The sequence below is a fragment of the Carcharodon carcharias genome, chromosome 7, assembly GCF_017639515.1.
Source record: "Carcharodon carcharias isolate sCarCar2 chromosome 7, sCarCar2.pri, whole genome shotgun sequence".
Lineage (NCBI taxonomy): Eukaryota > Metazoa > Chordata > Chondrichthyes > Lamniformes > Lamnidae > Carcharodon > Carcharodon carcharias.
The window spans coordinates 139,968,623-139,989,673 of record NC_054473.1 but is presented as its reverse complement, the minus strand read 5'-3'; the positions used below and the strand labels follow the sequence as shown (position 1 = coordinate 139,989,673).

General features: G+C 44.3%; 1 protein-coding gene across 2 annotated transcripts in view; it reads right to left on the bottom strand.

Moving 5' to 3' along the window:
- The window catches only part of tox3 (TOX high mobility group box family member 3), a 123,536-nt gene that overhangs the window by 46,562 nt on the left and 55,923 nt on the right, over positions 1–21,051 (bottom strand). For both annotated transcript variants that reach the window (XM_041192206.1, XM_041192205.1), the window contains exon 2: positions 10,626–10,691. In XM_041192206.1, coding sequence (XP_041048140.1) covers positions 10,626–10,691 — 66 coding nt within the window. The remainder of the gene's footprint in view (positions 1–10,625; positions 10,692–21,051) is intronic.

Sequence of the window (21,051 nt, the reverse complement as noted above, 5' to 3'; positions counted from 1 at the left end):
GGCAGCATGCAAACTTTGTGCTGCCTTTTCATTTCAATGTTTGCAGTACGCAGCCCAATGCTAAATGTGCTATTGAGTAGCTGCATGTCTCAGCAGGATGCCCAAGGCTATGCAAGGTTAACGCCATTTAAAGCTAGCCTATACTACTTAAAGCCAGCCTCCACCTCTTCAAAAGGGAGGGACATTTTCACTGGGGCAGTTCCTGGGTGCAGCTTGGGAAGAGCATCTGACCTATAAGAAGAGTAACCAGAAAGAAGGGAGAGAGAACAGGCTCCAGGGCTCTATGCTGCTGCACTGGAGGCCCTGGTGCGGGAGTTGGAACAGAGGAGATATATCCTCTATTTGTAGGGGGGCAGGAGACCCTCCTAACAGACACCACCAAGGCAATGGGACAAGGTAACCATTGTGGTCAATGCCAGCAGGGTAGTCCGCAGGACCTGGATGCTGTGCAGCAATACCTGCTATGTGTAGGTGTATCAAGAAAAAATTAATGTGCTGGGTCTCTTGTCTGTTGGAAAAAAGTAGGCTGACTGGAAAATTCTTTAAGGCCCCTGACAATAGGCCTTATTAGCACTTTAAAAATGCTAAATATACTACCCTCCAATCGAGGTGAGATGCTGCTGTCAAACCAGCACACTGACTGTCAGTGTGAATTTCCACACCTGCCCGCATCCGTATCCCACTCCATCGAGGCCGAAGAATTCTGCTCCAGAACTGCAAGAGTCAAGTCTGGCGGTAACAAATGCATGGATGAGGGATTCAGCAGCCGATGAGCTGAGGCAGGGTGAGGGGGGGTGGGCAACAGCTGCTGGCATGGAGCTGGAAATGGGCAATCTTAGTGATGGAAAATATAAACTTTAAAGAACTGTGGGTAGAATTTTCCATTTTGGAGACTAAGTGCGATGGCAGGTGAGTTTTGTGGCACGGTTCCCACTCAGCAGCCTGGCAAGCACCCGCGGCTGATTTCATGCTCGGAAGTTAATTAATTATACATAGGCAAGATGCTCTCCGAATCACATGGCGGTGCGGGAACTGATTTGTCCACCCTACCATGAAGGTCCAGGCACCATATTTAAATGCGACCTGAACACACACACACACTTTTTCCAGCCCTGCTGTGTGTAGGAAACATCTCAATATGGCTGCACCCAAGACAAAAAGCTGCACCAATGTTCAGCAATGACTCCCTCGAGGCTCTCTTGGAGTCTGCCAAGAGCAAGGATGTCCTGTACCCAAGGAATGACTCCAGGAGGCCCACAAGCCTCACCTTGCCAGCCTGAGAGGTGGTTGCAAAGGAGGTCAACTCATCGGGCACTTGCCCAAAAAACATCATCCAGTGTAGAAGAGGATGAATCATCTCATCCGCTCCATCAGGGTAAGTCAACCTTCAACTCATTCTAATCTCACACTTTCATAATGGCATCATGCACTCAAAGGGTTACGCTTCTCAGGGATCTCACAAAATATTAGCAGGGGAGACATCAACAATGATTGTCTCACGGGCACTTTAGCATCACCAGCATCTCATCTTTTATGCTGCACAAACTCCATCCTCAGCCCTTAGTGGTGAGGGGGCTCATCACACACAGTAGATATGCATATTTCCCAACTTCAGCTCCATCCCTTCTCATCACATCCCATCCATTTGTTTTCATGCAGGCTAAGCTTGCCCACAGCAAGAGGGAGAGATCCCAGTCTGGAGGAGGGATGGCCAACATCCAGGAGCTCTCCAAGTTTGTGGAAGATGCAACCAAGTTGGTGGAGAGGACAGAGATCGCTCCTGTGGGGAAGGCGAGACCGGCCTCTCCCAGCAAGCCAGTAAGGATAAGCCTTTCATGAGTTGATCACATCCTGACATTCACAGTGACTGACATGAATATTGTATTCAGCCTGTTCATGAACTAAGTCAATCTTCTCTCTCCTACAGGTAGCAGCAGGGGATTCATCAAGACATAGCGGCAGGGTTAGAAAAATTAAGAAATGTTGACATCACTTCTGGATCATGGATGGTCAATCACTGTATAAATCATCCACCTTTGTAAATACATTAGCTGTTTATGAGAAAGTTCTCGTCATATGAAAGTATCATCATGCCTATGCATCTATGTGTACTCTTATTGCGAGGGTTAATCATGCTCCCACTCAGTGATCAGCTTCCTTTGTGAGCCTCATATTCATGTGATGTGTAGCTGAGTCATGATAATTACTCGATCCATGTGTTATGTCAGGGAGATGGTGTCAAACTCTTTGCTGGAAGTGTTTGCAAAATGTGTCAGTAACCACTACTCCTTATAAGACAACATGGCATTAGGTGTGCTCAATAGCCTTGGAGGGTGAGCTGTAACTGTTTCTCAAAATGAGGCGGCTGTCTTCATTGCCAAAGGACAAGACCTGCAAACATGATGGTCTCTCCAACCATGTGTGCATCTCAGCGTCTGCTAAAGGTTTCTCATTAAGATGGTGACGGCTGCATCAAGTCCTTTACCACAGCGTCTGCGCTGTTGTGCTGACTTTCTTTTCCCTGAGCGCATGGATACAGGGTTTGCCACTGACTTTTCCAAAGATTAGGGCCTGGTGAATCATGAGGGTTGAAGGTGCAAGTCCGAATGCTGAACTTGTTCCCAATGTTACTGGTTGTAAAGGCCTTTCAGTGCACTGGCACGGCACGAACGGACAGGAAGAATGTGGCTGTGTCCCTTTCAAATTCAGTTCGAGGACGAGCAAGTCAGGTCTCAAACCAGTGTCCTCAACTTAAAAAAGGACAATTACAAAGGTATGAAGAAAGAGTTGTCTAAAGTGGGCTGGGAAAATAGATTAAGAGGAGGGTCAGTGGACGAGCAGTGGCAGCCATTTAAGCAGATATTTCATTAAGCTCAGCAAAAAATTTTCCCAGTCAAAAAGAAGAATCCAATGAGAAGGATGAACCACCCATTGTTAACAAAGGTGGTCAAGGAAAGTATGCAATCAAAAACTAAGACATACAAAGCAGCAAAACCTAATGGTAGGCCAGAGGATTGGTAATTTTTTTTAGGAACCAGCAGTAGATGACTAAAAAGCTAGTAAAGAGGGAGAAACTTGATGACGAAAGTAAATTGGCAAGAAATATAAAAACAAACAGCAAGAGCTTCTACGGGTATATGAAAAGAGTGGCTAAAGTGAGCATGGGACCCTTGGAAGGCAACTGGAGAATCGATAACGGGGAACAGGGAAATGGCAGATAAATTAAACCAATATTTTGCATCGGTCTTCACGGTGGAGGTTACTATAAACATCCCAAAGATATCAGATAAGCAAGGAGCTAATGGGAGGAAAGATCTTGTAACAGTCTCTATCACAAGGGGAAAAGTACTTGACAAACTAATGGGACTAAAGGCAGACAGGTTGCCAGGACCTGATGGCCTGTATCCAAGGGTTTTAAAGGAAGCGGCTGCAGGGATTGTGGAGGCATTGGTTGAAATATTCCAGAACTCACTCGATTCCAGGAGGGTCCCAGCGGATTGGAAAACCACTAATGTGATGTCCCTGTTCAAGAAGGGAGGGAGACAAAAAGTAGGAAACTATAGGCCAGTCAGCCTAACGTCTGTTGTTGGGAAAATGCTAGAGCCCATTATTAAGAAACAAATAGCAGGACACAATCAAACAGAGTCAACATGGTTTTGTGAAAGGGAAATCACATTTGACAAATTTGCTAGAGCTCTTTGAGGATATAACAAGCAGAGTTGATAAAGGGGAACCCAGTAGATGTAATGTAGTTGGATTTCCAGAAGGCATTCGGTAAGGTGTCACATAAAAGGTTATTGCACAAGATAGGAGCACACGATATTGGAGGTAATGTGTTAGCATGGATTGAGAATTTGTTAACACACAGAAGACAGAGTGTCAGGATTAATGGGTCTTTTACAGATTGGAAAAACGTAACCAGTGGAATGCCACAAGGATCAGCACTAGGGTCTCAATTATTTACTATCTATATTAATGACTTGGAAGAGGGGGCATAGTGTACTGTATCCAAATTTGCTGATGATACAAAAATAGTTGGGAGGGCATATTATGATAAGGATATAAGGAATCTGTAAGGGGATATAGATAGGTTGAGTGGGTGGGCAAAAACTTGGCAGATGGAGTTTAATGTAGGAAAGTGTGAGATCATGAATTTTGGTAGGAAGAATCAAAAGGCAGACTATTATTTGAATGGAGAGACACTCCAAAAAAGTGCAGCACAGAGGGATCTGGGTGTTCTTGTGCCTGAAACCTAAAAAGTTAGCATGCAGGTGCAGCAAGTAATTAAGAAGGCAACTGGAATTTTGGCCGGTATTGATAGGGAGTTGGAGTTTAAAAATAGGGAAGTCTTGTTACAACTGTACAGGGTGTTGGTGAGGCTGCACCTGGAGTACTGTGTACAGTTTTGGTCCCTGTATTTAAGAAAGGATATACTGGCATTGGAGGCAGTTCAAAAGAGATTCACTAAGCTGATTCCTGGGGTGAAGGGGTTGACTTATCAAGAATGGCTAAACAGATTAGGCCTTTATTCATTAGAATTTAGAAGAATGAGGGATGATCTTATTGAAAGGTACAAGATTCTGAGCAGGTTTGACAGGGTAGATCTTGAGAAGATGTTTCCACTAGTGGGGCAATTTTGAACTAGAGGTCATAGTTACAGAATAAGGGGACATTCATTTAAAACTGAGATGCGAAGGAATTTTATGTTCTTATGTTGCCTGCACCTTACTCCTCCTGGAATCTTGTAGCTATCATTGTGGCATGGGCACATCTTCCACGTCATGCTTCTTTGATGGCATCCTCATGTGGAAGCTGACCTCATCTCCCTCTGCAATTTCTTGCCTTTCCTGCTCTTCATTGTCCAAGGATCTGTCAGCCTCCTCCATGTCTCCCTCTGGCAAAGGTTTCCTCCCTTTGAAGTGCAAGGTGGTGAAGGGCACCATAGACGACAATTATGTGGGACACCCTCTGTGGAGAGTACGGCAGAGCCAAACATTGGAAGTGCATCTTCAGGTAAGCACCGCATTGCATCTCTCCTCTGAGGCACTCTGAGGACGGTGCATGGGTGTCATAAGCCATCGTTAGAGTGGGTACCCCTTATCCCCAAGCAGCTGCCCTGTAATCCCTGAGGCCTTTCGAGCATGTGAGGCTCCTCAGAGTTTCTCAGGATGTATGAGTCATGGGAATTCCCAAGGTACCTGGCACAAACGTGCAAGATGTGCTTCTGATGATTGCACACCAGCTGAACATTCAGGGAGTCGAACCCTTTCCTGTTAATGAACATCAGGGACTGCTGCCATGGAACTCTCAAAGCCTCATGTGTGCAATCAATTGCACCCTGTACTCTAGGGAAGCCTGAGATTGCCGCGAATCCAGGAATCTAGCAGCCTGACTAGCTTCATCGAGTGTGAACTTCACATAATGATGATCCTTACTGTAGAGGGCATCTGTCACCTCCTTGATACATTTATGTGCTGAGGGCTGAGAGATGCCACATAGGTCCCCAGTGGATCCCTGGAAAGATCCACAGGCACAAAAATTGAGCATGGCATTGATGTTCAGGGGCACTGGCACAAGATGTCCTCCCAGTGCATGGGGTGTTAGATCCTCACACAAAGTGGCAGATATGATCCACCACATCTCTTGACAAGCACAGACATGCGCAGCATTGTCTGTCACTTATCTCGCAACAGGAAAGTCTTCTTCAGTTCTGTCGAAGGGTCATGAGGACTCGAAACATCAACTCTTTTCTTCTCCGCCGATGCTGCCAGACCTGCTGAGTTTTTCCAGGTAATTCTGTTTTTGTTTTCTTCTTCAGTAAACCCTTGGTCAACTCCATGGGATGGGTTTAACCTCCTCATCCTCTAGGTCCTGCTGGGGCACCCTAGACCATAGACCTCAGGCCGGGCCTCTTTTCGAAGCTGTGCTAGACAGCACTGGGCCCTTCTGCTCCTCTTTAATTGGATCACTGCCATCAAGGCAGCAGCATTGAACCCAGGCTTCATTATCCAATCCTCCTTATCTCTGTGGACTGATAGACGCAACAGATAAATGAATACTGGGCAAATATAGTTGACCTCCCACTTGCAAACAGAATGCCACTGTCATGCCCCAGAGCTGCATCTGCCCTACTTGCTTTTCACTGATACAGAAGTCTTCCCCTTTTCTCTCAGCTCTGAATCTATGTCGTTGTTGTGACTCTAAGCAGTTTAAGGGTGCCCCCTGAAAGGGCCCTTAGTCCAGCCATCGGCTCCTCCCACACTGCCTCAGACCCCTCCTGTGCAGGCTCTTTTCCAGTTCCGATTCTAAACTGCGCAATAACTTCAGGGTTTCAAGATGGTCGTGCTGCATTTTTATTTCGAGACCAGCTTCAACCCTGCCTCTGTCAGTGTTCGAGTCCCTCCAACCTTCCTGGAAACCCACAATATGCACGTGGACCTCCCTCTGGTTGTTCTCCTAACTCCCCCAGTAACCCTGGATCCCACTGTTGTTGTGGTGGGAATTCCAGCCCACCTCCCTGAACCCATCACTGTTGATGTCCTCGTGCTCCATATGGAGTTCACCCCTCCCCATCTCAAGGCTGTGTACACAGTCACATACAGAAGACAGCCCCCGCCAGGAGAGCTTTGAGTACCTCCCTTCTTTATCTCTTTGCAGGCTGCAGGTAGCTCTCCTAGCCATGACCATCCCATTTGCAGCCCAGTACTGAGCCAGACAAGTCTATCTCCACCAACTGTAAGTCAATGAACATGCCCTGCATACCTAACTGTGCCTTATCCCAATTGAACACACAGGCCCTGCCCCTCAATGGAGCAGGGCTACGATGTGTGTGCCAAGTATAGCCCTGTAACATGGCCCGCATAGCCCCAGGACTGCCTTTAATTTCTCATTCTGACCTCTTGGCTCCAGACCAGGCACTTTGACTGTCTTTTAATTTGCTCTCCTGTTCCCTCAAGACTGATTGTAACACAGTCTTCCTTCCCCCCAGCCCCACCACCCAGTTGCAAAGCTGGTCTCTGTTTCAGAGTGCAGCCCTGCCCGAGACCCACAGCACATAATGAGTGCTGTCCTCCTGGAGTATGGAGCGAGCCACTGTGAGCAGACTAACCCTACACCCCCCCACACACTGCTAGTGCTAAGAACCTGGAGCAGCGCTGCTGCAGGTAGGCTTTGAATGCTGCACTCTCCTCAAAGTTACAGGTGACGAGGGAATGGACAGCTGCATGCCACTCATTTCCAAACGTGATTTAGACCGGTCTAATTTCCTGCTGGCATGGAGTAAGATTGGGAGGGGAATGTGATTCCAGCAAGTAGAGTTTTTAATGAGTATTCATGACATAGTAATGCATGCAAATGGCATTCCCGACATGGACCAGCAAGAAACCCAACCTGCCATTGGCCCGCCATGAAAGTGGCGAGGGGAAAATTCCAAACCAACTTCCTGCTGGTGGGAATCTGATTTTTGGCCTTTCCAAGTTTTCTGCTCCTGCCCGCCACAAAACCCGCCAATGACAGGACTGGAAAATTCTGCCCTGTGTTTGTGGAGGACCCAATTGATGTAAAGTTGCATTCATGATTTGGTGTGGGTAGAGAAGTCATTGTTGATGGAAACAATTTTTAAAATAGAGAAACAGCACCAAAGAACTTAGAGAGCCTTATAGAAAGGTTCAAAACAATGCTGCAAAGACTTTTCAAAAATTGCTTCAATTATATAAAAATCATTCACAAAAATAATAATGTACTTGGACCATTCAACTCTTATGAACATATGATCACAAGAAACATTAGGATTAATAACTTGAGGAAGCCTTTTGATAACTTTTCATTTTCTGAAAACAAGTTCCTTTTTACTAGGCCAAAAAAGTATGAATCATCCATTTAAATTATCAATAGCTGAAACTGCAAGCAACTGAAACCTCTGTCTTGTGTAACTAAACATTGTGAAATTGATAGAAGAGGTCAGAGAGCTAGAGCTGTCAATCAAGCAATGTTTTCCCTGGGGCTCAGCTGTTTCAGTACCCTAATAGGTGCCTGGACTGTCAGCCAAAAATGCATAATGAAGTTATCAATTGATTACTTTTTTTTTCAAAAGAAAGCTCTTTTTACACATCCTATTTCATTATAAGGATCATTGGTTCTATACAGTGTTTAGTGGGTGAATAGGCATGGAAGTTCTATAGCTTGCCATTGGGGGCATGAGGGGCCATAGAGGGTGCATGAGGGGCATACCTGGCATGGAGGCATGAGGGCCCATAATGTGGGTGGAAATATATTTTTGCCTTGGGGGCATGAAGGGCCATGGGGACATGGGTTGGCAAGGATGGGGCATGCAGGCTAGAAGGTCTTATTTTTTTCATTGTAACTTGGCAAGTCCCACAGCACTGAGGCAGACCTTTTAAACAGTTCACCTTGGCATCTGGCAGCCCCTGTTGCTACCTCAGAACCCTTTCCCAGGTTGGCTAGCCGACTGCAGGCCACAACCACCCCCTCACAACGAAAGTCCCATATTTCCAGGCACTTTCTCTCAAGGTGGGCAGGTTAAGCCAGAAATTTTCCCAATTCTCATTGCTAGCCTCAAAGGTGAAAATCCACCCAATTAGTTCAAATCTCTATTTGGGACATCACAGGTGTGCCACCTTGCTGTGGGTATAGATTGCCAGGAGGTATTTTTTGAGGTGTTTTGGATTTAGCTGTGTGATTTTTCACAGAAACAGGCGTGCAGTTGAAGGCTGGGAGCAGCTTTGAAACAAACAGAGAAAGAGTCTGTCAGGAGCTGTAGACCAGTCGCAGAGTGCAAACAGAAACATGGGGTAGGCTTTGGAGTCATTAAACAAGAAAGCAGTGAAGCCTCTGCTTGAGTTTGGGAGTCCATAATTGTAAGTTGTTCAGGGGGAGTTGGAGGTTTGCCTAGCCAGATAGTAGTGGAAGGACCGCAAAAAACATCAGACTTCACAGAATAACGGGACCACTGAGGAGAATCAAAGTGAATTCCTGAGAGTTGTGGTCCCCAGAGAAGTGAAGGAACTCTCAAGACCATGTAATGTATAGGGAAAATCTTGGGTGGAAAAAAGAGTGTGCTGTTAAGATTTTTGGGTATAAAGTATATGTTTATAAAATATAGAGTTCAGTTAGCAGTATTTGACCTGTTTAACTTTTACACTGTAAAAGTTTCTTGTTTAAAATGCAAAATCTTGTGGCGTAATTCTCACAGTTAATAATGTGGAGTTTGAATTTCTTTTTAAAAGTTGCTGATCTCCACCAAGATCATAACAGTATATCCTTCCTTCAGTAAGGAGACCACTACTGCACACAATACTCTAAATGTGGTCTTACCAATGCCCTGCACAGCTGTAACAAGACTTCCCTACTTTTATACTCCATCCACCTTGCAAGGAAAACTTACACTCCATTTGCCTTCCTAACTGCTGTGCCTGCATGCTAACCTTTTGTGATTTCTGCATGAGGATGCTCAGGTCCCTCTGTACTGCTGCATTCTGCGTCTCTTTCCATTTAAGTAATACCCTGTTTTTCTACTCTTCCTGTCAAAGTGGGAAACTTCACATTTTCCTACATTATACTCCAGCTGTCAATTTTTTGCCCACTCACTTAATCTATCTGTATCCCTTTGCAGATTTCTTGCATCTTCCTTATTTTTATTTTAGAACTTAACCTATTTTCTATTCAAAAGTTTGAGGTATAAAATCTACCTAATGTTACCTATTAAAAATCACTGTTTATTAATTAACCAAGTGGAGTGAGAATTACTCTCTTCAGTACTGCACAGTACTTACTGCAACTGTCACAACAAAGACAACAAGGACTTTACTGTTTTTAATTGAAGATTCCTTACAGCAGATTATGGCATTTTCATCTAATGATTAATACTAATTTTGCTGAAGGCAAAATCCTAGAACAATATTAATTATAATGCTGTGTGACAGTATATAAACACAAACTCAGCTAATTACATACAGGAAAAAATTGTACAGCTTCGTTCTGGTTTATTGAGTTACATCTGAATGCAATAATGACCACACACTAAAGCTGGTGCTCAAGAGAGCCACATGCAATTATGGTGCAGGGGCACACTGGGGACGCAATCAAACCCCTGGCTGTAGAACACTAGGCCTGAAGAGGACAAATGTCGGCTAGCATGAAGGCTTGTTCTGGACTGATGGTCAGTCCTAGATAGGCTACAGAACACTCCTGCTCCTCCTAGCTTCATATTTGGATAAATATTAGAAAAATTACATTTTTGTGACAGTTTCCAGTGGGACCTTAAAGGACCATTGGTCTGGTTACTATAGGCCTGAGAAAGCTAACTGCAACAAGCATGGTGCATGCTAAGGTTAGCTGCACTCTAATATGGGACAGGGACATGAAACCATAAGTGTTCCCTGGATTAGCGCAGGAAACACACCCAACGCTGGTTTCAGGCATGCATACTGTCGCAGTGTGGAATAAGCACACAAACACTGCATGTTGAGTTGGACCACTTAGTGTCTATTTTTCAGCTGTAAAATGGTCCCAACATGTTCGAATTTCTAGGCCTGTAATTTTAATGCAGTGCACTGCTAGATAATGGATATTAAAAGAGATAATACAACAGAGAATAATGTACTTGCCTCATTACTTGTCGCAAAAGCATGGCTTGGGTCTGCCATGTTCATGTAGTTGTTGTTCCCTGCAAACTAGAATAGAAAGAAAAATAAATTTGGTTTAGAGTCATTCCATAAACTACTGGTTGACTTAGAAAACCTGATGGAGCGAGAGGATCTCCATGTTCCTTACTAGGTTGAACTATAATCACTATTTTGCATTGTTGACTTAAATCTGGATCACAAAACACTGAATTTATTTAAGAGTCGTTCAAAATGTTTACAAATGCTGGAGATTAGAAATGGGTGATTTATATGTAAACTTCACATTTCTTGAATAGTTGGTTAAAAAAAAACAGCCACAACCATTTATTGTACAGTTTCAATTCCGGTGCATATATTTCAAAGTGGCAACTAAATACTAAAATTGTGGCATTTGATTTAACTGAAATTTTGTTTGAAGTTACAACTTGGCTTTAGTCTATAATTTAACAAGCACTTCAACACAAATGCATTCTCAATGAGGAGATTGGCTATTGCCTGATACTACTTCTGCAAAGATGATTAGGAACAAGTTTACTATTAAATTAACTCAGAATATTTAACTTTCACATCATTTATGTTATTAACAATACTGGTGATGAAAACCTGTAATGGTTTAGTAGATTTTAAAACGTTTAAATTAGACTGGACTGTGGCACTGCTATTGATGAACGGCTTATGATTTAATTATTCTGGATGCTAAAATGTAGCCTCAAAGAACATACCATTAAATTCAATGTGACTTGCACTTTGGCATGAGTGATGTTTCTTTCAATGGCCATGCAGTATGTAACAATCACACTGGCTTTTAAGACTTTTTTTAAAACAACAAAACAGTGAGACCTTCTTGTTGGTGACTGCAAGGTGGAACATAGTGTCTTCAGGACTGCACCAACATTCAATCCCATTTTCATGCTATGTGGAACCAATGCAAACTGACACTTGTGAACTCTCGAAATTAGTGTAATTTAAGAACAGGGTCACTACATTAGCAGTATATAAATAAGGAAGATAAGCAGTTTGTAATTAAACAATATTGCAACAACATGGGACAATTTTTGACTTGCTGTGACATTATTGGAGTCATTATGCCAAGAATAGTATGGTTCAGGATATATTTTGTAAAACAATTTTATTTATACAATTGGCTGAAAAAATTAGGGAGGAACCAATAAATGTACTTTTAAGTCAAAGTTAAAAGGAGCAACACACTCAAGAAAAACAAACTTTTATTTATATAGCATTTTATCACTTCACTCAGAACAACCCAAATTGCTTCATATACAGTGAATTACAACTATGGTGTAGGTAAACATCTGATGCACAGTAAGACCCCACAAATAGTAATGAGTGAATGGCCATCAAAACTATTTTAGGTGTTGTTAATAGAGGGAAGAATATTGGTAGGACACCTTTCCATTTTTTTCCTTTTATAGAATCATACTATTTCAATACCAACCTGAACTATCAAAGTTAATTGTATTGCCTAAGTTTAATGTTTCACCCAAAGGACAGCTTCTTCAGCAGCACAGGAACCATCAGTGATACGCTGAAATGTTAGCCTAGATCATCTGATCAAGCTAAAGTCTGATACCTCAATTGGGTCACTTATCTGGTGTAAGTGTGGCAAAACAAGCCTCAAGTCCACAGATTCACAAAGACTAGCTCCATGCCTAACTGCAAGGATGGAATCACCTGCATGCTCAGGACAGGCAGCTGGCACATATGGGAAGGGCACAACAGTAGTGCCCACCTGACAGGTGCCTGAAAAATTACAGAAGCCTGGTGCCACTCAAATTATTGTCAGACTGCAGAATTAAGGAGTATTTGCAACTAGACAACTTTTAGAAAAGTCTTATTATGGTTCTAATTTTGTGCAAAAGTGTTCCTGTGCTGCTCAGCTGAGAAGTTAATGTACATCTCACAAGATTATGAATTAGTGCTCCTTAAACATGTCCGCACTAATGGTTAGATTCTCCTTCTGTATGAAGTCAGAGAGTGCTGATTTTATTGAACACTCTTCGTTCAGGTTGGCAGGTGTTCCAAGACTCCCTTTGCTGCTTTCATGCCCCTTCAATTCATAAATCTCACCAGTGAGGAATGGAAGGACCAGTCAGCTCGTACCTGCACTGAAAGTCAGGTCCAGTCTTCTCAAGCGCCTAACAAACTGCTTAACTAGTATTTATTGTGAACTGGTGGTAATCCTGCAGTGCTCGGGGTTAATCAGAGGGTGAGTGCATTGTTTGTAAACTATAAGTTTTCAGACTGAGACCTTGGCATCCTTATTGATGGCACTTTCAGGTTAAGAGGGTAATCCATTCATCACAGACAGTATAAGGTTGCCTGGATATGGATTGCTGAGTGGGTCAACCCTGATTCAGGAACGTCAAGATGTTGTGACGACTTCAGGAAAACTTTTGACGGTTTGAAACAAGCTACATAGGTAACGTAAACATAGGTCTGTAAATGCTGTTTCTTTGTTATGGATTGCAAAAATATATTTTAATTTGGCATTTTAACAAACTGCACAATTTCTGAAGAAAAATGATTAGTGTCCTAACACTTGTATTTCATCAAATACATCAATGTAGAGAGACACTGCAGTCCTAACCTTAATTGATCACTTTGTTCCCATAACTTTTTATTCCCTCTTCCTTCACCCACTCATTCTTAAATGTCAACATGTCCTCTGGTTCAGTGATCTGTGCTACTGCCTCAGGACACCAGCATTCATACTGCCACTCTACCACTGCCCTTGCTGTTGATTGTTGCTGCACATCCTGAGATGATACAGTCTGAAGCTGTGCCTTCTGGGGCAGAACCACTTGAGGTTATCCTGCAAGATCATATGTAGTCTTCCCCCACTGAAAGTCATTAATCTTCTGGCCATGCTGCAACCAAGATAGTAGCACTGTATAGGTGTACTAGGCCAGGCAAAGGCACATGGAAGGCAGGCGATAAGGGGGTTCACAAGAGTGAATAGTGCAACTTTGTCTGTACGATTGGAAGTGTTGTTGGATGAAGTTAAAATAGAAAGACTTTTTGTGGTACCTTTTATTGTGGTACCTGTGATGATCTGTAGCAAAGGATTGAAAGGTGGGAAATTGTGGAGCAACGATGATATGGTGAGAATTGAGAGGAAGAGAAGTCTGAATAGATGGCCATGTAAAGCCAGTCCAAAGCAAAGGAATCCCCAGTCTTTCATACCTTCGCCTCCTGAGGTGCACATGTTCAGGTGGCAGAGAGGACTCATGAGCAGGTGTAAAGCCAGTAGCTCGCATCACCCAGCTGCTAGCCTCTGGTTTATCATGGTGGCTCAAATATGGTGGGTATGGCTGGCTCTGTAGAATGAAAGTGCCATCCATGGCTGTTGCCAGGATAGGACTCACTGTCATGATGTCCAGTTATTGACTGTATTCATTCTACATGTTCAGGAAATGGTAGCCCTTATGGTTGTGGTGCATCTCCCCATTAATATGTGGGGTCAGCAGAACATACGTCAATGGCTCTCTGAACCATTGAGGATCCCACTAGCTTGACAAAGCCACATACCAGAGTGCAGTAGGAGGAGTCGGTAAGAAAGATAATGAAGATGTCAGGGCCTCTGAAATCTCCCTGATGCAGCAACGGATGGCAAACTGTGATTTGTTAGCAATGTTGCCTGCTCCTGTCGGGAATTATCTGCTGGTGTAGAAACTGAGGACCATGGTGACCTTCACTGTCACTGGCACTGCTGTCCTCACCCTGCTGTTTGGCACAATTCAATGACCGCCTCCTTGGGGAGATGTCGCCACCTCAGAGATTGAGGTAGGAGAGGTGCTCTCTGAATGCCCTTGTGCGCACAGCCTTCTGTGAGAGCCCTCATCTTCCTCCCTCTGTGCACAGCTTCCTATATCTGCTGCCGGTGCTCCATGGCCCTGTCATGTTCTAATGAAAGCAGCTTGAACTTCTCAAATTTTTCTTTTCAGGATTCAAGTTGGGGTGTGTGGGGACAGGGGAGGGGGGATTTGGGGGGAGCTTAATTCCCCCTGCCCTTTGCAACTCAAGCAGAGCAGACGTTAAAGCCATGCGATGCATTTTGCCACTTGGAATACAATCCCATGACTGTTTTAACATCGAGTGGTTGAGGTGTCAATCTGCCTGACTCAGGTGGCACCTCATAAATATATGCAAATCAGGATCCGATCACCCAAATATCACCCTGAGGAAATTTTGACAGCCTTCTGGCTGGACCATTTGCCATGGAGGTTCCAACCAGTAAAACCTGCCAAGGGAGAAGTGGAGGCTCCAAATGTAAATACAAAATGTATCTTTGTGGGGCCAATTGGTGTAGTGGTAAGTAACTGGAACAGCAATCCAGAGGTCTCTAGTAATCTGGGAACACGTTTTCAAATCTGACTATGACAGCTGGTGAAATTCAAATTCATTTCCAGCCTACATGTGACTCCAGATCCACAGCTATGTAGGTAACGCCTAACTGCCCTCTGAAATAGTCTAGCAAACCATTCAGTTGTAGAAAATCAATGGACCATGCAGCAGCGACCTCAACGCCAGAAACAACAATGGCACACCCTGCTCAATTGACTGTGCAACATCTGGGGGGCTTGTGCCAAAATTGGAAGAGCTTTCCCACAGACTAGTCAAGCAACAGCCGGACATAGTCATCCTCACTGCATCATACCTTACAGACAATATCCAAGACTCCTTCATCACAATCCCTGGGTAGGTACTGTCCCACCAGCAAGACAGATCTGCCGGAGGTGGTGGCACAGTGGTATACAGTTGGGAGAGAGTTTTCCTGGGAGTCCTCAACATTGACTCCACATCTCATGAAGTTTTGTGGTATCAGGCCAAACATGGCCAAGGACAACCCCTGCTCGATGCCACCTACCATCCTCCCTCAGCTGATGAATCAATACTCTTCCATGTTGAATACAGCAAGGGCACAGAATGTACTCTGGGTGGGTAAAATCAATGCCCATTAGCAAAAGTAGCTCATTAGCAGAACTACAGACCAAGCTTGCCAAGTTCTGAAGAATTATCTGCCAGGAGATGAGGGAACCAACAAGAAGGAAAAATCTACTTGATCTTGCCCTCATCAATACCCCTGTCACAGATGCATCTTTCCATGACAATATTTGTAGGAGTGCCACCGCACAGTCCTTGTAGAAATGAAGTCCCATGTTCACACTGAGCATACCAGTTATTGTGTTTTGTGGCGCTACCACCATGCTAAATGGGATAGATTTCAAAAATATCTAGCAGCTCAAGACTAGGCATCATAAGATGCTGTGGCCCATCAGCAACCACATTGTGTAACCTCACAGTCCAGCCTACCTCTCACAGCACGATTAACATTCAGCCAGGGGATAAACTATGTTTCAATGTGTCCAAGGAGCAGTACCAAATGAAGTGCAACCTGGTGGAGTAATAATACAAGACTACAGACATGCTGAACAGAGGAAGCAGGATATGATGGACAGAATTGAATGATCCACCATCAACAGATTAGATCAAACTCTGCAGTCCTGGTGGTGGACAATTAAACAACTAGTCGTAGGAGAAGGCTCCACAAAACTTCCAACCCTTAAATGATGGGAGAGCCCAGCGTGTCAGAGCAAAAGACAAGGCTGAAGCACTTGCTGCCATCTTCAGCCAGAAGTGCCGAGTGGATGATCCATCCTGGCCTCCTCCTGAGGGCCCTAGCTTCACAAATGGCATTCTTCAGGCAACTCAATACACTCCAGACAATAAAGAAATGGCTGAGGGCACTAGATACGGCAAAGGCTATGGGCCCTGACAACATCCAAACAATAGCACTGAAGAGTTGTGCTCCACAACTATCTGCACCGATAGCCAAGCTGTTCCAGTAAAGCTACAACACTGGAATCTACCCAACAATGTAGAAAATTGCCCAGGTATGTGCTGTCCACAAAAAGCAGGGCAAATCCAATCAAGCCAATTACCACCCCATCAGCCCACTCTTGATCATCAGCAAAGTGATGGAAGGTATAGGGGACAGTGCTATTAAGTGGCACTTACACAGCAATTACCTGTTCGCTGACACTCAGTTTGGGTTCCACCAGGGTCAAAAGCTCCAGATATCATTACAGCCTTGGTTCAAACAAGGACAAAACAGCTGAATTCAAGAGGCAAGGCAAGAGTGACTGCCTTTGACTTTGAGGCAGCATTTGACCGAGTGTGGCATTAAGGAGCCCTGGCAAAATTGAAGTCAATGTGAATCAACAGCAAAACTCTCCACTGGCTGGAGTCATACCTAGCACAAAGGAAGACAGCTGTGGTTTTTGGAGACCAGTCATCTCAGTCCCAGGACATCATTGCAGGAGTTCCTCAGAATAGTGTCTGAGGTCCAAACATTTTCAGTTGCCTCATCAATGGTCTTTCCTTCATTGTATTTCCAGACGTGGGAATGTTTGCTGATGACTGCACAGTATCCAGTACCATTCATGTCTCCTCAGATACTGAAACAGTCAGATTGCACACCCTGTTCTACATTCAGCTTTGGTCTATTAGGCAAGTAACATTCACGCCACACAAATGCCAGACAATGACCATCTCCAACATGAGAGAATTTAACCATTCCCGCTTGACATTCAATGGCATTACCATCAATATCTATTAAAACTCATTGCTCATTCACGAAGTAAAGGAGGAAACTTGAGTCAATCTTTCTCTGACATAAGTTTACTTACAAACCCAGAGGGCATAGGTGCAGACCGTTCCTTACACCCTCGGGTGGAAACCTGTTTTTATATACACTTAAAAATAATTCCCTTACTTTTCCCCGTTTAACACAGCTGTTCTCACTTACAACAAAAGCATTGTGACAAGATTGCAACATTAACACGATCAACATCCTGGGGGTTACCACTGATCAAAAACTGAACTGGACCAGCCATATAAATAATGTGGCTACAAGAGCAGATCAGAGGCTGGGAATCCTGCAGTGAGTAACTCATTTTCTGACTCCCGAAAGCCTGCCCACCATCTAAAAGGCAGAAGTGAAAAGTGTGAAGAAAGACTCTCCACACTCCAGGCAAGTGGGGAGTATTCCATCACACTCCTGACTTGTGCCTTGTAGTTGGTGGATTGGCTTTGAGGAGTCAGAAGGTGAGTTACTTGTCACATGATTCCTAGCCTCTGACATGCTCTTGTAGCTTCAGTGTTTATATGACTAGTCCAGTTCAGTTTCTGGGCAATGGTAACTTCCAGGGTGTTGACAGTGGGGGATTCAGTGATCATAATGTCATTGAACATCGAGGGGTGATGGTTGGATTCTCTCTTGCTGGAGATGGTCATTGCCTGACACTTGTGTGGTGAGAATGTTACTTGCCACTTGTCAGCCTAAGCCTGGATATTGTCCAGGCCTTGCTACATTTGGACATGGACTGCTTCAGTATCTGAGGAGTCACGAATGGTGCTGAACATTGATGACTGCACAATGTTCAGCACCATTCGTGACTCCTCAGATACTGAAGCAGTCCATGTCCAAATGCAGCAAGAGCTGGACAATATCCAGGCTTGGGCTGACAAGTGGCAAGTAACATTTGTGCCACATAAGTGTCAGGCAATGACCATCTCCAACAAGAGAGAATCCATCCATCACCCCTTGATGTTCAATGGCATTACCATCACTGAATCCCCCACTATCAACATCCTGGGGGTTACTATTGACCAGAAACTGAACTGGACTAGCCATATAAATACTTTGGCTACAAGAGCTGGTCAGAGGCTAAGAATCCTGTGACAAGTAACTCACCTCCTGACTCTTCAAATCCTGTCCACCATCTACAAGGCACAAGTCAGGAATGTGATGGAATACTCCCCACTTGCCTGGATGAGTGCAGCTCCTACAACACTGAAGAAGCTGGACACCATCCAGGGCAAAGCAGACCACTTGATCGGCACCACATCCACAAACATTCACTCCCTCCACCACCGACACACAGTAGCAGCAGTGTGTACCATCTACAAGATGCGCTGCAGGAATTCACCGAGGCTCCTTAGACAGCACCTTCCAAACCCATGACCGCTACCACCTAAAAGAATAATGGCAGCAGATATATGGGCACACCACCGCCTGCAAGTTCCCCTGCCAGTCACTCACAATCCTGACTTGGAAATATATCGCCATTCCTTCACTGTCGCTGGGTCAAAATCCTGGAATCCCCTTCCTAACAGCACTGTGGGTGTACCTACACCACATGGACTGCAGTGGTTCAAGGCAGCATCTCACCACTAACTTCTCAAGGGCAACTAGGGATGGGCAATAAATGCTGGCCCAGCCTGCGAAGCCCACATCCCGTGAATGAATAAAAAATAAAATTGCCTGGATGAGTGCAGCTCCAACAACACTCAAGAAGCTCGATGCCACCCAGGACAAAAACATTTATTCTCTTCACTACCAACGCACAGTGGCAGCAGCGTGTACCACCCACAAGATGCTTTGCGGCAACTTGCCAAGGCTCCTTTGACAGCACTCTTCAAACCTTGACCTCTATCTCCTAAAAGGATAAGGACTGCAGACGCATGCGAACACCACTACCTGCAAGTTCCCCTCCAAACCACACACTTCCCTGACTTAAAACTATAATGCCATTCTTTCACTGTCACAGGGTCAAAATCCTGGAACTCCCTCCTTAATAGCACTGTGGGTGTACCTCTACCACATGGATTGCAGTGGTTCAGGAAGGTGCCTCAACACCACCTTCTCCAGGGCAATTAGGGATGAGCTTAGCCAGTGATGCTCACATCCTGTGAAGGAATTAAAAAGGAAGAGCAGAAATGCTTCTCCACGCCCCAGGAGGAAAACATGGGTTTTTGCAGTCCTGGGCTCCTGCCCCGCACCACCAACAGCACTAAACTCTTCTCATTTGGCTTATCTGAGTATCAGCAAGTGTTTGATATTTGTGAGGCCCATGCCAGTTTTGGACAGGCTGCTGGTCAGTGAAATGCTAATGAGTAAAAAAGCAAAATACTGCGAATGCTGGAAATCTGAAACAAAAACAAAAATAGCTGGAAAAACTCAGCAAGTCTGACAGCATCTGCGGAGTGGAATGCAGTTAACGTTTTGAATCCGTATGAACAGGCGTTCTGATGAAGAGTCACAGGAACTCGAGACGTTAACTGTCTTCCTATCCGCCAATGCTAATGAGCCCCGGTTATTGAAATCAGCTGGGCCTCCCTATGGCATCTCCTGGATAAGAAGTTTGGTGCCTCTTCCTTGCTTTTCTATATTGGATTTTAAATCCCCACCTGTGAATCTGCACTGTACCCTCCTTACTCCTTCAAATTCCTTCCTCGAGTATGGAGCCAAAAACTGCACACAGCACTTCAACTGTGGTCTGACCTAGTAATTCATTGTATGTTGAGATGTTTCCAAAGTGCTATGTAAATGTATCTCATTCTTTTCTCATATGCACATTGTTCACAAAGTGACAACAAGCAGGACTGGATGTAAATAACTACCCTTCCAAATTTATTCTCCTTGAGGAAACCTGCATGTGTTTCTCTCCACCTGGCTTCAACAGTCATTAGCAAGCAGTTAGCAAACCCTTAACCATTTTATTTTCTCTCTTTGCTTTTGTCATTTGCCTTTCCACACATTGCCCATGGGAGCAATGCTGAAAGTGGCAAGAATTACCATGTTGGCAGTTAATCTACAATAACAATCAGTAATTCTAACTTCCCCAATTCTGTTGCATTCAAGGTAAATGTAAACCTAAAGCCATTTATTGACATCACAGTTCCACAATAGGTCAGCTTCGAACAGCAGCAAAGCCATTCACCTCATGCAAAAAATGATCCACCCAGTGACGGAAGGAGTGATATTGTTTGCAAAGTTTTCAAATATTTGGATCCCTATATTTAGGCATCTGATTTCAAGAATCAAGAATACAAATGGAGCTAGAAACAAACAAACAAACACTTGAACGCTATAAATGTTGGCAGGTCAAAATTATTTCACATGTTTAGGGCGTTTTGTTCTTTGGTGTGACATGTGCATCGCTGGCAAGTTTAGCATTTATTACTATCCCTAATTGCGTTTGAACTGAGCGGCTTACTAGACCTTTTCAGAGGCCAGTTCAATGTCAACCATGTTGCTGTGGATCTGGAGTCACATGTAGGCCAAACTGGTAAGAATGGCAGATTTCCTTCCCTAAATGACTTTAGGGATACCAGCTCTGGTTGGCTGCAATCTTGGAAGTCTCATCACGTGACCTCCCACCTCTGCCTCCACATTCCCAATATTGGTCAATCCCCAGGTACACTGCCTTCCCACGCCAACTGAAAACGGAATGCACTCTTTGTTACCCAACTGGAGTAATCTTGACTATTAATGTCTCCCCATCCACCTGCAATACTCTTTGAACTAACTACAGTTTAAACA